The sequence below is a fragment of the Oncorhynchus masou genome, chromosome 11, assembly GCF_036934945.1.
Source record: "Oncorhynchus masou masou isolate Uvic2021 chromosome 11, UVic_Omas_1.1, whole genome shotgun sequence".
Taxonomy (NCBI): Eukaryota; Metazoa; Chordata; class Actinopteri; order Salmoniformes; family Salmonidae; genus Oncorhynchus; species Oncorhynchus masou.
The window spans coordinates 31,200,203-31,214,138 of record NC_088222.1 but is presented as its reverse complement, the minus strand read 5'-3'; the positions used below and the strand labels follow the sequence as shown (position 1 = coordinate 31,214,138).

Sequence of the window (13,936 nt, the reverse complement as noted above, 5' to 3'; positions counted from 1 at the left end):
CAGCACTCTGTAGGGTAGCACCATAGTGTAGCTGGAAGACAGCTGGCTTCTGTCCTCCACTGGGTACATTGACTTCAATATAACACCTAGGAGGCTCATGGGTCTTACCCCCTTCCATAGACTTACTTTTTCCCCCACGGAGGGCAGAGTGTCTATGGCTTTTCGCTACTCCCTTGTTCTTGATTGATGACTAAGATCACTAATTACTAAATAACTCCCCTCACCTAGTTGCCTACTCGGTCTTCATTGAAAGGTAAAAACAAAAACCAGACACTACTTGACCATTAATGGAATGAGTTTGACACCCCTGTAGGCATTTTGACCGCTTGCTCTGAACAGCTCTAAATGATCTGTGTCATTGTGTGGCTGCAGGTGAGAGGCCTGTTGACTCTTTGGAATTCCATTCCCCTTTCGCCTTAAGAATTGCTAAATTAGAGGAATTCAAACTAATATCATAGGAAATTCTGCTCTCATCTTTGCAATCACTAAAATACAGTGGTGTAAAGTACTTAAGTAAACATATTTGGGGGGTATCTGTACTTCACTTTACTATTTACATTTTTGACAACTTTTACTTCACTACATTCCAGAAGAAAAGTATGTATTTTTTACTCCATATATTTTCTCTGACACCCAAAAGTTCTTGATACATTTTGAATGCTTAGCAGGACAAGAAAATGGTCTAATTCACACTTATCAAGAGTGTTGGAGCATGCCCCTGGCTATCCTTAAATAAAAAATGTAAAATAAAATGGTGCCGTCTGGTTTGCTGAATATAAAGAATTTGAAATTATTTATACTTTTACTTTTGATTCTTAAGTACATTTTAGCAATTACATTTACTTTTGATACTTAAGTATATTTAAAACCAAATACTTTAGTAGGATTTTACTGGCTGACTTTCACTTTTACTTCAGTCATTTTCTATTAAGGTATCTTTAATTTTACTCAAGTATGACAATTTGATACTTTTTCCACCACTGCTAAAATACGTGGTAACATTAGGCAAGGAGGAAGGAAATGTAAGAAAAGTCAATGAGGGAAAATGATAACAATAACCTTAGGCGTACTACTGTAGCAGCAACAACATCAATTGCTCATCATCATCCTCCTCATCTATCAATCAGTCATACAGTCAATAATAGCATTTTGTCTAAAAAAGGTATGATACACCACCTATGATTACACTAATGATTTACTCACTCTGATTTGCCAGTAGTCGTCATTTCAAGGAGGGTAGGAAAGGAAGGATGTATTATGCGATCTCGTACTCGCGGTTTCCACTAGTTACCATAGCCACAAAGTGTATCGTAAAAATTAATGAAAACAAAAAGTAGATTTTTGGTATTAAAAGGTTAGACACAAGGTCAGCAGTGTGGTTACGGTTATGGTCAAGGATTAAAATCATTTTTTAAGAAGGGAAATTGTAGAAATAGGTGGGGGAGGGGGGGGGGGTCATGACTTTGTGGCTGTGGTAACTAACCATTCGAACATGACCATTTGATTTGAAATAGATGGCCAACAAACACTCAAGCCAGAGTTTAACATTGCGTTGCTTTTCATTCAATGCATTTCACACGACTTGATAAAAACACAATCCAACATCTATATTACACATTCTGAGTTTATGTTAAACGTATTCTACTTATATGATCTATCATATAGTCTATTGAAATATATTGCTGGTATAGGCTACAACGTGAAGGTATAGACAACGGTTGGCCCTAACAGCAAACAGGAAGAAGAAACTTCCGTTATTATTCAAGGAAAGATGCTAACTGGAAAGCATGCAACAATTCTTTAAATGTCACTTGAAATTATAGTTTTCAATTATTTTGTAACTAAGTGTTAGCTACAGACTAAATTATGTACTTGCTAGGTAAGTGAACTAAACAAGCAGAGGGACAGCTTTCAGTCAGAGGCAAGGGGTGGGAGTTAGCAGCTTTCACCAAACAAACGTGGGCACACTTCCAGATGCACTCAGCCAGTTGTTTAACATACAGGACAAGCTAAAATACGCAGCCACTAGCTATCTTGTTTGAAAACATCTCTGGACTTTAGTATTATTAATAACTCATGACTTGAGGTCAGAATTTGTTCGAGGGTAACACGAAAATGTCGGCAAACGTGAGTCCTCCAAACACGGCGTTGGTAGCAGAATTATCATTTTCGTTTCAGGATGAATTGACTGCTACTATACAAAATGCATTAGGAGTAGCAGTGGAGGTAGCGGTGGTTGAGGTTACAAAACTAGTCGGCCAAGTGTTGAGGGACGTGCGGGATCAAATGCACGAGACGCTGCGGGACAATAAGTCACTAAAGTTTCGCTTGCAAGCAGCCGAAATGGATTTATGTGCAGCGCGAGGAGAGGAACGTCAAGTAGAATCAATAATAGGGGACAAAGCCAGTACCAATAGTAGAATTCAACAGGTTCATCAGCAGCTGAATTCTCTAAACGTCTCACAAAATACAATCAAATCAGGAAGAGAAGGAGAGCATGGGGTTCATGAATCCAATCAGTCTCTTCATACAAAAAATGTTGAGGATAGGTATGGAGGATTTGAATCAGAAGTTGCTGATATCCCTGCATATCTTAACGAATCGTTTTGTGAGATCCGTGAGGATGGTCGTATCTGCACTCAAGATATTAAACCAGATTTATTGGGCAAGTCGACTTTAAGTCAAAGAGATGCAGCTGGTAAGTTGGACTGTCATTCACTACTGTTGAACTATTCACATTTTAAATGTATTGTATTGTTTCCACAAAGCTATGATGCATGATCTCCTTATCGATATTTCGTTACAGGGACTAAAGCGGTTCTCCCAAACATGTACTCAGACACCCATGAAGATGCTGAACATTTTAACCGAGCATGCACAGAGACAACCGCAGGACATGACACATCCACAGTTGACAGCCATCCCTTCCCTGAAGTTACCACAAAGAATGCAGAGGTGAAGTGTCTGGTTGAAGTGAAGGTGGAGTCTGCAGACCTGGGATGCAATAGGAACTCTGGTCCCCACACCGAAGGAGGAGAAGAGGACTACTGTCCAGACAGTCTCTCCTTGGCTCAAACTAGGCTGCTGGAGGATTGGAGGCCGGAGGCACTGCAGCTCCCTCACAGGGATCCAGACTCATTCACCCCCTCCACTAGCCACTCTCTATGTAAGTCCCTCACTACATACTGGTTTCCAAACACAAATTAAGCCTAGTCCCGGACAACAAAAAAATCTATTTCAATAGAGAATGTTTAGTCTCGGAATAGCCTTAAGTTGGGTCTGGGAAACCAGCCCAAAGAGTTCTGTAGTAACTGGATTTGACCTCATGTTAGGTTACAATAATTTTTCAAGTGGTTAATCCATTTTCTCTCATTTGACTTTGTAGCGGACTCCCCAATCTTCAACCCAGACATTCCAGACTTGGACATCCTATCGTCTTCTTCAGCCACAGGTCTCCATGCAGGCTTTGGTAAGCAGCAGTACCCACCCAGAGAGACTGCTGGGGCCTCCACCTCTCACTCACACCAGATGTACAGCCCTCAGATAGATGAAGTGAACAACATGGCTGCAGCACAGCACATCTGCAAGATCTGTGGAGAGAAGTTCCATCTGTCTGAGGAGCTGCGGCGACATCGTAGTCTTGTTCACCCGAAGGATATGAACAAGCTCCCCAAGCGCAACCTCTACCCCCCTGGGCGGAGCCCGTACCACTGTTCCCTGTGTGGTCGAGACTTCAACCGCATGGAGCACCTGAAGATCCATCAGCGTATTCATACTGGAGAGAGGCCTTATGCCTGCACAGTGTGCAACGCACGCTTCCGTCACTCTTGGGCTCTCACAAGACACTTCCGCATACACACAGGAGAGAAGCCCTACACCTGCAGCCAGTGTGGGAAAACTTTCCGAAACTGTGGGGGGCTGCGATTTCACCAGCGCACTCACTCAATGGGAGGGGTCGGCTGATAAGGTCTTCATGAAAGACTAATGGAAGGAAAAGCAGGAAGCAAGGAAAGCACTGGGGATATAGAGAGAGTGGTAAAAAAAATGGTATTAGCTTACTGTACGTGTTAAAAGAAATTTAGTCTGTGTCTTTTAACGGAAGGAACAGAAATAATTCAAATTGGGGGCAAAGGGAGTAGAACTTTGAGTGCAGCACAGTTGATGTGGTTCATACAAGGTGAGGTGCATCATTGATGATGTATCCAATTTGTAAGTCGCTCTGGATAAGAGCGTCTGCTAAATGACTTAAATGTAAATGTATCGACAAATGTCCAGCTTGAAATATCCTGTTAAATATGACAATCTGTTCCCATACACATTTACTCAGCTAGTGTTTTGTACGATGGCTTACTTATTTTACTGTTGCCAACTGACATGTTTCTGTATTAAAATCCCACAAAACAAATACATCCTTTGTCTATCTCTTGCTGAATGTATTCTGTCATATCAATCACATTTGCAATACAGAAACATGATCTTCAAACATTTTGTTCCTATGATTCTAGTGTCATGTACAACAGCATTGGCTAATAACAGCTATGTAAATAACAGGGTCAAGTCTAAAAAGGAGCATTACTGCCAACTACTGTACTGATCTGGGAGTTCCTCATTGATTCAAATCCATTTTTATTTGTCACATGCACCTAATACAACTTATAGACCATACTGTGAAATGCTTACTTTACAAGCCCTTAACCAACAATGCAGTTCAAGAAATAGTTAAGAAAATATTTTCTAAATAAACTAAAGTAAAAAATTAAAGTAACAATCACAAGGCTATATTCTTATTTATTTAACCTTTATTTAACTAGGGAAGTCCAGTTAACACATTCTTATTTACAATGACGGCCTCCCAACCAAACCTTAATGACGCTGGGCCAATGGAACTCCCAATCATGGCCAGTTTTGATAAGCCTGGAATCTAACCAGGGTCTGTAGTGACGCCTCTAGCACTGAGATGCAGTGCCTTAGACCACTGCAGCACTCTGCGGGGGTACAGGTTAATCGAGGTAATTTGTACATGTAGGATTCAGCTTTAGTTAAGGATTTTACAGTTCCTTCAAAGTCTTCATTTGATTTTTCCATTAAAGTTTATGGCCCCTTTATTGCCATTGAAATCCACTGGAGATTATTTTTAAAAATGTATTTCAAAAAGTATAAATGCTATCAAAAATGTTGGGGCTGTCTATATGTTTTAAAGATGGATTCGTGTTCAAAGCTTAAATTGTTTTAGCTCTAGAGCAGGATAAAGAAATCAAATAAGAGTATGTAAGAAATCCAGAGTGATCTCGCCACTAACCAGTGCTACGTGGTGAACACCTGCCTGCCTACTGTGGGTTTAGTGCAGAACAGAGACTAGTACAGCTCCTCATATTTCCTGCACTCCTCACTGGACTGTAAGCAGATTCAACAGAAGTGGTACTGGCAGCTGAAACAGCACGTATTTACATTAGTGATGGGTCGTTCGCGAACGAGTCGGCTCTAAGAGCCGGCTCTTGTAGGTGAACGTTGGGAGCCGGCTCGCATATCAGAGGAGCCAAATCTTTTTATAAAAATATTTAAAAATGAAGATATGAATAATCAAAAGATTTAAATGAATATAATTAACTAATTCAAAGAACAAAAAAATAATATTGGCCTAAAAAGATCAAGGACAACAACCACTCGAGCCACTGCCTGTTAACCATGCTACCATCCAGAAGGCGAGGTCAGTACAGGGGCATCAAAGCTGGGACTGAGAGACTGAAAAACAGCTTCTACCTCAAGGCCATCAGACTGTTAAACAACCATCACTAATACAGAGGCTGCTGCCTACATACATACATACTCGAAATCATTGGCCACTTTAATAAATGGAACACATCACTTTAATCATGTTTACATATCTTACACTACTCATCTCATATGTATGTAATGTATATCATACCATCTGTTGCATCTTGCCTATGCCGCTTGGTCATCGCTCATCCATATTTTTATATGTACATATTCTTATTCCATCCCTTTAGATTTGTGAGTATTAGGTAGTTGTGGAATTGTTATATTACTTGTTAGATATTACTGCACTGTCGGAACAAGAAGCACAAGCATTTCGCTACACTCACATTAGCATCTGCTAACCATGTGTATGTGACTAATAATATTTGATTTGGGAGAGATTGAAAATTCAAGCACCTTGGGTGCTGCCATAGATTTACATTAGAAGTGCCCACCCAAGAAGACTTACCTGCTTCATATAAAATGACGTCAAATCAATGTTACATCTACCGTAGCTTTGATTGGACTGATCATGTCTACGTCATACTTTCAAAATCTTAGCTAGCAAGCAGCCATCATCATGAATCAAGTCGACAATATACTGGAAAATCCTTTTCATATAATGAAAAATGATAGATTAAACGAATCGGTGCTCATCGGCCATAAGCAAGTTGGATATCGCAAATTCAACAATGAGTGGTTTGAAAGGAATCTGTGGCTAACTGCAAGCATTGCAAAGCAATCACTGGACTGCTATTCAGTGGAGAGGGTGTGTGGTCCAAGTCTGGGCTTAAAGAACACCCTCTGTGTTTTGTTAGACATGTAACTCTATTTACACAATCTAGCATGGGGGTGTAAAGCCATAACACATACGTTTTTCCAGCAAAATACTGATCGATAACGTCAAAAGCCGCACTGAAGTCTAACAAAGCAGCCCCCACAATCTTTTTATCATCAATTTCTCATTGGGAGTGGAGACTACGTTGCAGGAGGATGCGGTCTTCCATGGCTCACGACATGCGACCGTCATTGATTGCCATGCTCCTCTTGTTGTGCTCCTTCGACTCCACTATCCGATGGGGGAGGAGAGGCAGAAGATGGCTCCCCTGGCGAACAAACTCCGGGCAACACCGGTCAGTCGGATAATGACAAACTGGCGCCCCTGGCGAACAAACTCCGGGCAACACCGGTCAGTTGGATAATGACAAACGACAAGACATAGATGCATCCAACATGCGCGAACGCCGTCAACCCAACGGCGTAGAAAAGGTAAATATTCCACTACGTTTCCCCCAGTTTCTTACGTAGGCTGGCGACCTGCGTGATCAAGGAAGCCACATCAAGCCTATAATCCTCGGCAAGCAAACAATTGCTGCATTGGAAATCTGTGATCCAGTTCGTCCCGAAACAAAATGTAGTAGATAGAGCTCCTATAGCGCTGGAACCGTTAATTTACTTCTCCAGATAAAGAGGGCTCCATTGGAAAACTCATCTGGGACTATGTTAGCAGCTTAGCTAGTTTAGCGGCTCTTTCGAGCAAACTTTAACCTGTCAATTAAACGGGATTCCGGGAAAAGAAATAGCGGTCCTAGCTGTTAAAAGCTAACCGCGTTCCGTAATCCATGCAAAAACAAATTTGGCATTTATATTTAACAAAGATTGGTTGTGTTTTAGTTAAAATAACAAACCGAGTGTTTCCAGCATAGTGTTCAGCTGCACACTCTGATGACGAAGTGAAGGTATGCCATCCATTAACACTAAGCTCAATGTATAAGCAAGTGCAAGCAAACGAGCTGCGGCGACATAGGCCTTTGTTCAGCACTTTCAAACTGGACACCGACAGAAATTCAGATCGGTGTTAGGTTCAGATAAATTCAGCAAGATGTTGAGGCGTTTACTGCAGGGTAATTTAGATGTGCCATGTGTTACCACATCGAGATGATTATTATTATTATTATGCATATGTGGTCAAAAAAGGAAGGGAACAATCATGAATATCCACTTACAGGCAATTGAATTTGAACTTTAATTACATGGGCTTATTACTGAACTTTCTCTGGAAAACATGGTTACAGACCAAACAACGTTATAGTATCCCCTCCTTGTGGAGAAAAGCATATGAGCTAATTATAATAAACAAAATAAGCAAAACAAAGAAAGGCATCATTCCAACATTGCATAAAAATATGATTTAGATACTAATGAGACAGACCTATATAGGCAATATAACAAGGGGACGATGAGAGGACGAGGCAAGCCATAGTTTTGGTTAAAACATTAATGAGCGAGCTCAGACAGACAATATGCCTATTTGCTCAGCACTTTTGAAATGGACAGTGACAGAATTCAGAACATGGGCCGTTCTTGCAGTATTCTCCCTTTACACTAAGTCAGAAATGTAGGATAAATAACAGGGGCATACAAGCAGACAATGAAAGCTTTTACAATATTCGATGATGACATTTTTCTAAAACTGGCTATAGAATAAAACTTTTTTTTTTACCTTTATTTAACGTGCACCACCAAGTCAGAACTGTAGGCTATAAGCTAATATCTGAGAGGGAGAGGGGGACTAAATGCTTAGGGTGAGACACATGGGCTACTAACAGCTTACTACACAACATACACTTAGTATTACTGTCTTAGCTACAGTATACATATATCCCTGGCATATTACATAATTTATACAGGAAGACATAGGCTTATTTTTGGACCGTTGTTGTGCTGTGCTCACTTGAACAGGAAGGTGGCGTGGCAGACCTTCTGTGGGCACACTTTGTCATTAAAGTTTGGCATTCTCTAGATATATGGTACTTTCAAGATAACTGGCAACTCAGAAAAAACAAGGTTGAATCATGACGTCAGTGATCTTCAGGTCTTAAAGTCAGAGCTCTAGAAAGAGACCAGAGTTCGCGATTTGGAATTCCAAGTTGGATGACCGTTCAAAGCATATTTTCCCAGTCTGAGTTAGTTTTTTCCCGAGTTCCCAGTTGTCTTCAATACACCGAAGTTAGATATTTCCAAGTTCTGATTTCTAAGTTCCCAGTTGTTTTGAACACGGCAGAAGTCATGCTGGATTGACAGCTGGCCAATCTATTCAACCTTATCTGTCCCATGGTGTTGCGTGTGAATGTTTATCCTTTTAAGCTTGGAAAAGTGACTCTTTCAGACAGATGTTTTAAATACTTAAACCCAGACTTGGACCACACACTCTCTCATTGAATAGCAAGCAGGGGAAGCAAAATAGTGATTGCTTTGCTTTGCAGTTAGCCACTGGCTCCTTCCAAACCACTCATTGTTGAATTTAGGATTTCCGACTTGTTGGTTTATGTCCAATGGCGATGAGCACCGATACGTTTTATCTATAATTTCTCTTCATTTGACAAGGATTGAAAAGGATTTGCCAGTAGATTGTCAAGCGTATTCATGACGATGACTGCTTGTCTAGCTAGCTACCTTGCTAGATAAGATTTTGAAAGTATGATGTTGATATGATCAGTCCAATCAAAGCTACCTTTAGATATAATGTGATTTGGCATCATTATATCTATGGCCAATGACCTTGAGCCTTCGTGGATGAGCACTTCTAATGTAAATCAATGGCAGCACCCAAGGGGGCTTGAACTGCCTAGCTCTTCCTGAAGATTCTGCAGTGATGTAGTGTCCCCATGAGTGACAGAACACTGAGCCAATCATGGTGCAACTAGAGAAAATTAATAACAGCTACACTCTGTGCTTTTGATGGCTGCCCCTCCACCACACTGAGCTAGGCTGAAACGCCTCCATGTTTGTATGCGGCTTTATTAACTCAAGGATTATTATTCATGTTTTTACATTGTTTGCAAACTGATATGCATAAAGTAATGCCAAAATAACATGCACATTTTTTGGTTTCTTTTAGCTTAACACGTACGGTGGTTCTTCACTGTCGTGCGCACATAGGAGATCCCGTGAAAAATGTGGAATTCAAAGGCCTGTCTAACTGATTCGCCGGCCCTGTAACATGGTGTCCCATATTAAGTACTACTGCTTGGATAGATAGGAGGTAGAGGGCTTGCAAGCATACAGGTATAGATTCTGTACTGTATCTAACTCTATGATTCCAAGTCTTTGTAAGTCATTACTTGGCACTGATTGTGCAACCCAAAGACACATCATGTGTCACAGTGTCACACACTGTGAACAGACTGTGTGTGAAACACTCTTTCTCCTCATAGGCAGTACTAAAATGAGTTGGGCTTACATTGTGTTGCTGAATTGTGTCCAGGTTCTCTTCCTTCTCCCAAAGTGTGCACTTCTATACTTTTTTTCATGGATTTAGCAATGGAAACGCCCTCCTTTCAATGCTTACACCAATCCTATGCTTTTCAATTCATGACAAGAAGTGCATACTTAGGGAGAAGGGTGGAGAATTGGGATGTAGCCCTTGTGTGCTCTCTCAACCACCTCTATGCCAACAACAGAATATACGGGATACTCTATGGCATGACATTTAATTCTATTCATATTGTAGTCCCATCCTCTCCCACTGAGTTCTTGTATATGACATGTTGCTTGTTGCAAATGTGGAGGAAATTAATTTATTACATACTATGCTGTTTAATTAGACATACTACGCTGTTTTTTACTTAAAGAATTTTACGTTGTTATATCCTAGTATTTTTTTACTGTTACAAACCTGTCTTGTGTGACTTAGTCATAAATCCGAGTGTACAGATTTAGGAGCCGTTTGCGTACGACCGCAGTATGTGACCTGTGTTTACAATCGCCAGGAATTTAGCTATGTGGGAATTGCAGGGAGGAACATAGAATGGTGGCGATATCAGCTATCTTGATCTGCACAGATGAGCTAAACTACTTTTTACAACTCTGTTCACTGGCACAGTTTATGCACATCTGCTAACTGTCACATAGATACGAGGATGTACTTTCTATAAAAGGAGAGAGCCATTGGGCATTCAACTCTGAACTATATGAGTAATTATTGATTTCTCCATTGTTGCAAATCTCATTGTTGCAAATCTTACTGTTTGAAGAAATCTACAGTCTCTCTTCTTTTGGTTAGAATTCCCATCACAATTTGGCAAAGACATAGGATGGCTAACTCCGTCTACTGTTCGTTCCCGGGGTGACCGAGGTTATCTCCGCGCAGAGGCTGCGTTAGACGCGGCTCAGGGAGCCCACACTAAGTGGAGCAGAAAGGGACCTGCCTCGAACCCGGCAGGGAGCGTTAGTGGACGGATACGCCATCCCGAACATACGGACTTAAGGGTGAGACTGATTGTCTTTCAAACATCATAGAAAATTCTGTTCTGGGAACATATTGTGCACTTTTTTTTATTTTTTTATATTTTTATTTCATCTTTATTTAACCAGGTAGGCTAGTTGAGAACAAGTTCTCATTTGCAACTGCGACCTGGCCAAGATATAGCTTAGCAGTGTGAGCAGACAACACAGAGTTACACATGGAGTAAACAATTAACAAGTCAATAACACAGTACAAAAAAGGCGAGTCTATATACATTGTGTGCAAAAGGCATGAGGAGGTAGGCGAATAATTACAACCTTGCAGATTAGCACTGGAGTGATAAATGATCAGATGGTCATGTACAGGTAGAGATACTGGTGTGCAAAAGAGCAGAAAAGTAAATAAATAAAAACAGTGTGGGGATGAGGTAGGTGAAAATGGGTGGGTTATTTACCAATAGACTATGTACAGCTGCAGCGATCGGTTAGCTGCTCAGATAGCACATGTTTGAAGTTGGTGAGGGAGATAAAAGTCTCCAACTTCAGGGATTTTTGCAATCGTTCCAGTCACAGGCAGCAGAGTACTGGAACGAAAGGCGGCCAAATGAGGTGTTGGCTTTAGGGATGATCAGTGAGATACACCTGCTGGAGCGCGTGCTACGGATGGGTGTTGCCATCGTGACCAGTGAACTGAGATAAGGCGGAGCTTTACCTAGCATGGACTTGTAGATGACCTGGAGCCAGTGGGTCTGGCGACGAATATGTAGCGAGGGCCAGCCGACTAGAGCATACAAGTCGCAGTGGTGGGTGGTATAAGGTGCTTTAGTGACAAAACGGATGGCACTGTGATAAACTGCATCCAGTTTGCTGAGTAGAGTGTTGGAGGCAATTTTGTAGATGACATCGCCGAAGTCGAGGATCGGTAGGATAGTCAGTTTTACTAGGGTAAGTTTGGCGGCGTGAGTGAAGGAGGCTTTGTTGCGGAATAGAAAGCAGACTCTTGATTTGATTTTCGATTGGAGATGTTTGATATGAGTCTGGAAGGAGAGTTTACAGTCTAGCCAGACACCTAGCTACTTATAGGTGTCCACATATTCAAGGTCGGAACCATCCAGGGTGGTGATGCTCGTCGGGCATGCGGGTGCAGGCAGCGATCGGTTGAAAAGCATGCATTTGGTTTTACTAGCGTTTAAGAGCAGTTGGAGGCCACGGAAGGAGTGTTGTATGGCATTGAAGCTCGTTTGGAGGTTAGATAGCACAGTGTCCAAGGACGGGCCGGAATTATATAGAATGGTGTCGTCTGCGTAGAGGTGGATCAGGGAATCGCCCGCAGCAAGAGCAACATCATTGATATATACAGAGAAAAGAGTCGGCCCGAGAATTGAACCTGTGGCACCCCCATAGAGACTGCCAGAGGACCGGACAGCATGCCCTCCGATTTGACACACTGAACTCTGTCTGCAAAGTAATTGGTGAACCAGGCAAGGCAGTCATCCGAAAAACCGAGGCTACTGAGTCTGCCGATAAGAATATGGTGATTGACAGAGTCGAAAGCCTTGGCAAGGTCGATGAAGACGGCTGCACAGTACTGTCTTTTATCGATGGCGGTTATGATATCGTTTAGTACCTTGAGTGTGGCTGAGGTGCACCCGTGACCGGCTCGGAAACCAGATTGCACAGCAGAGAAGGTACGGTGGGATTCGAGATGGTCAGTGACCTGTTTGTTGACTTGGCTTTCGAAGACCTTAGATAGGCAGGGCAGGATGGATATAGGTCTGTAACAGTTTGGGTCCAGGGTGTCTCCCCCTTTGAAGAGGGGGATGACTGCGGCAGCTTTCCAATCCTTGGGGATCTCAGACGATATGAGAGAGAGGTTGAACAGGCTGGTAATAGGGGTTGCGACAATGGCGGCAGATAGTTTCAGAAATAGAGGGTCCAGATTGTCAAGCCCAGCTGATTTGTACGGGTCCAGGTTTTGCAGCTCTTTCAGAACATCTGCTATCTGGATTTGGGTAAAGGAGAACCTGGAAGGGCTTGGGCGAGAAGCTGCGGTGGGGGCGGAGCTGTTGGCCGATGTTGGAGTAGCCAGGCGGAAGGCATGGCTAGCCATTGAGAAATGCTTGTTGAAGTTTTCGATAATCATGGATTTATCGGTGGTGACCGTGTTACCTAGCCTCAGTGCAGTGGGCAGCTGGGAGGAGGTGCTCTTGTTCTCCATGGACTTCACAGTGTCCCAGAACTTTTTGGAGTTGGAGCTACAGGATGCAAACTTCTGCCTGAAGAAGCTGGCCTTAGCTTTCCTGACTGACTGCGTGTATTGGTTCCTGACTTCCCTGAACAGTTGCATATCACGGGGACTATTCGATGCTATTGCAGTCCGCCACAGGATGTTTTTGTGCTGGTCGAGGGCAGTCAGGTCTGGAGTGAACCAAGGGCTGTATCTGTTCTTGGTTCTGCATTTTTTGAACGGAGCATGCTTATCTAAAATGGTGAGGAAGTTACTTTTAAAGAATGACCAGGCATCCTCAACTGACGGGATGAGGTCAATGTCCTTCCAGGATACCCGGGCCAGGTCGATTAGGAAGGCCTGCTCACAGAAGTGTTTTAGGGAGCGTTTGACAGTGATGAGGGGTGGTCGTTTGACTGCGGCTCCGTAGCGGATACAGGCAATGAGGCAGTGATCGCTGAGATCCTGGTTGAAGACAGCGGAGGTGTATCTGGAGGGCCAGTTGGTCAGGATGACGTCTATGAGGGTGCCCTTGTTTACAGAGTTAGGGTTGTACCTGGTGGGTTCCTTGATGATTTGTGTGAGATTGAGGGCATCTAGCTTAGATTGTAGGACTGCCGGGGTGTTAAGCATATCCCAGTTTAGGTCACCTAAAAGAACAAACTCTGAAGCTAGATGGGGGGGCTATCAATTCACAAATGGTGT

The 13,936-nt window shown here is 42.4% G+C and overlaps 1 protein-coding gene across 1 annotated transcript; it reads left to right on the top strand.

Moving 5' to 3' along the window:
- The first annotated feature begins 1,728 nt into the window (after positions 1-1,728).
- On the top strand, positions 1,729-4,405 carry LOC135548519 (zinc finger protein 473 homolog). The gene is made up of 3 exons (XM_064978214.1): positions 1,729-2,698; positions 2,807-3,166; positions 3,386-4,405. Exons 1-3 carry the CDS (start codon positions 2,116-2,118, stop codon positions 3,961-3,963), a joined length of 1,521 nt encoding a protein of 506 aa, XP_064834286.1. The 5' UTR covers positions 1,729-2,115; the 3' UTR covers positions 3,964-4,405.
- Positions 4,406-13,936: the final 9,531 nt, after the last annotated feature.

What these genes read in the sequence shown, in the direction of transcription:
- LOC135548519 (XM_064978214.1), top strand. Translation starts at nt 2,116, where the DNA reads ATGTCGGCAAACGTGAGTCCTCCAAACACGGCGTTGGTAGCAGAATTA. An exon ending in AAGTCAAAGAGATGCAGCTG is followed by an intron (nt 2,699 to 2,806) that starts GTAAGTTGGACT and finishes ATTTCGTTACAG; the next exon opens with GGACTAAAGCGGTTCTCCCA. An exon ending in CTCCACTAGCCACTCTCTAT is followed by an intron (nt 3,167 to 3,385) that starts GTAAGTCCCTCA and finishes TTGACTTTGTAG; the next exon opens with CGGACTCCCCAATCTTCAAC.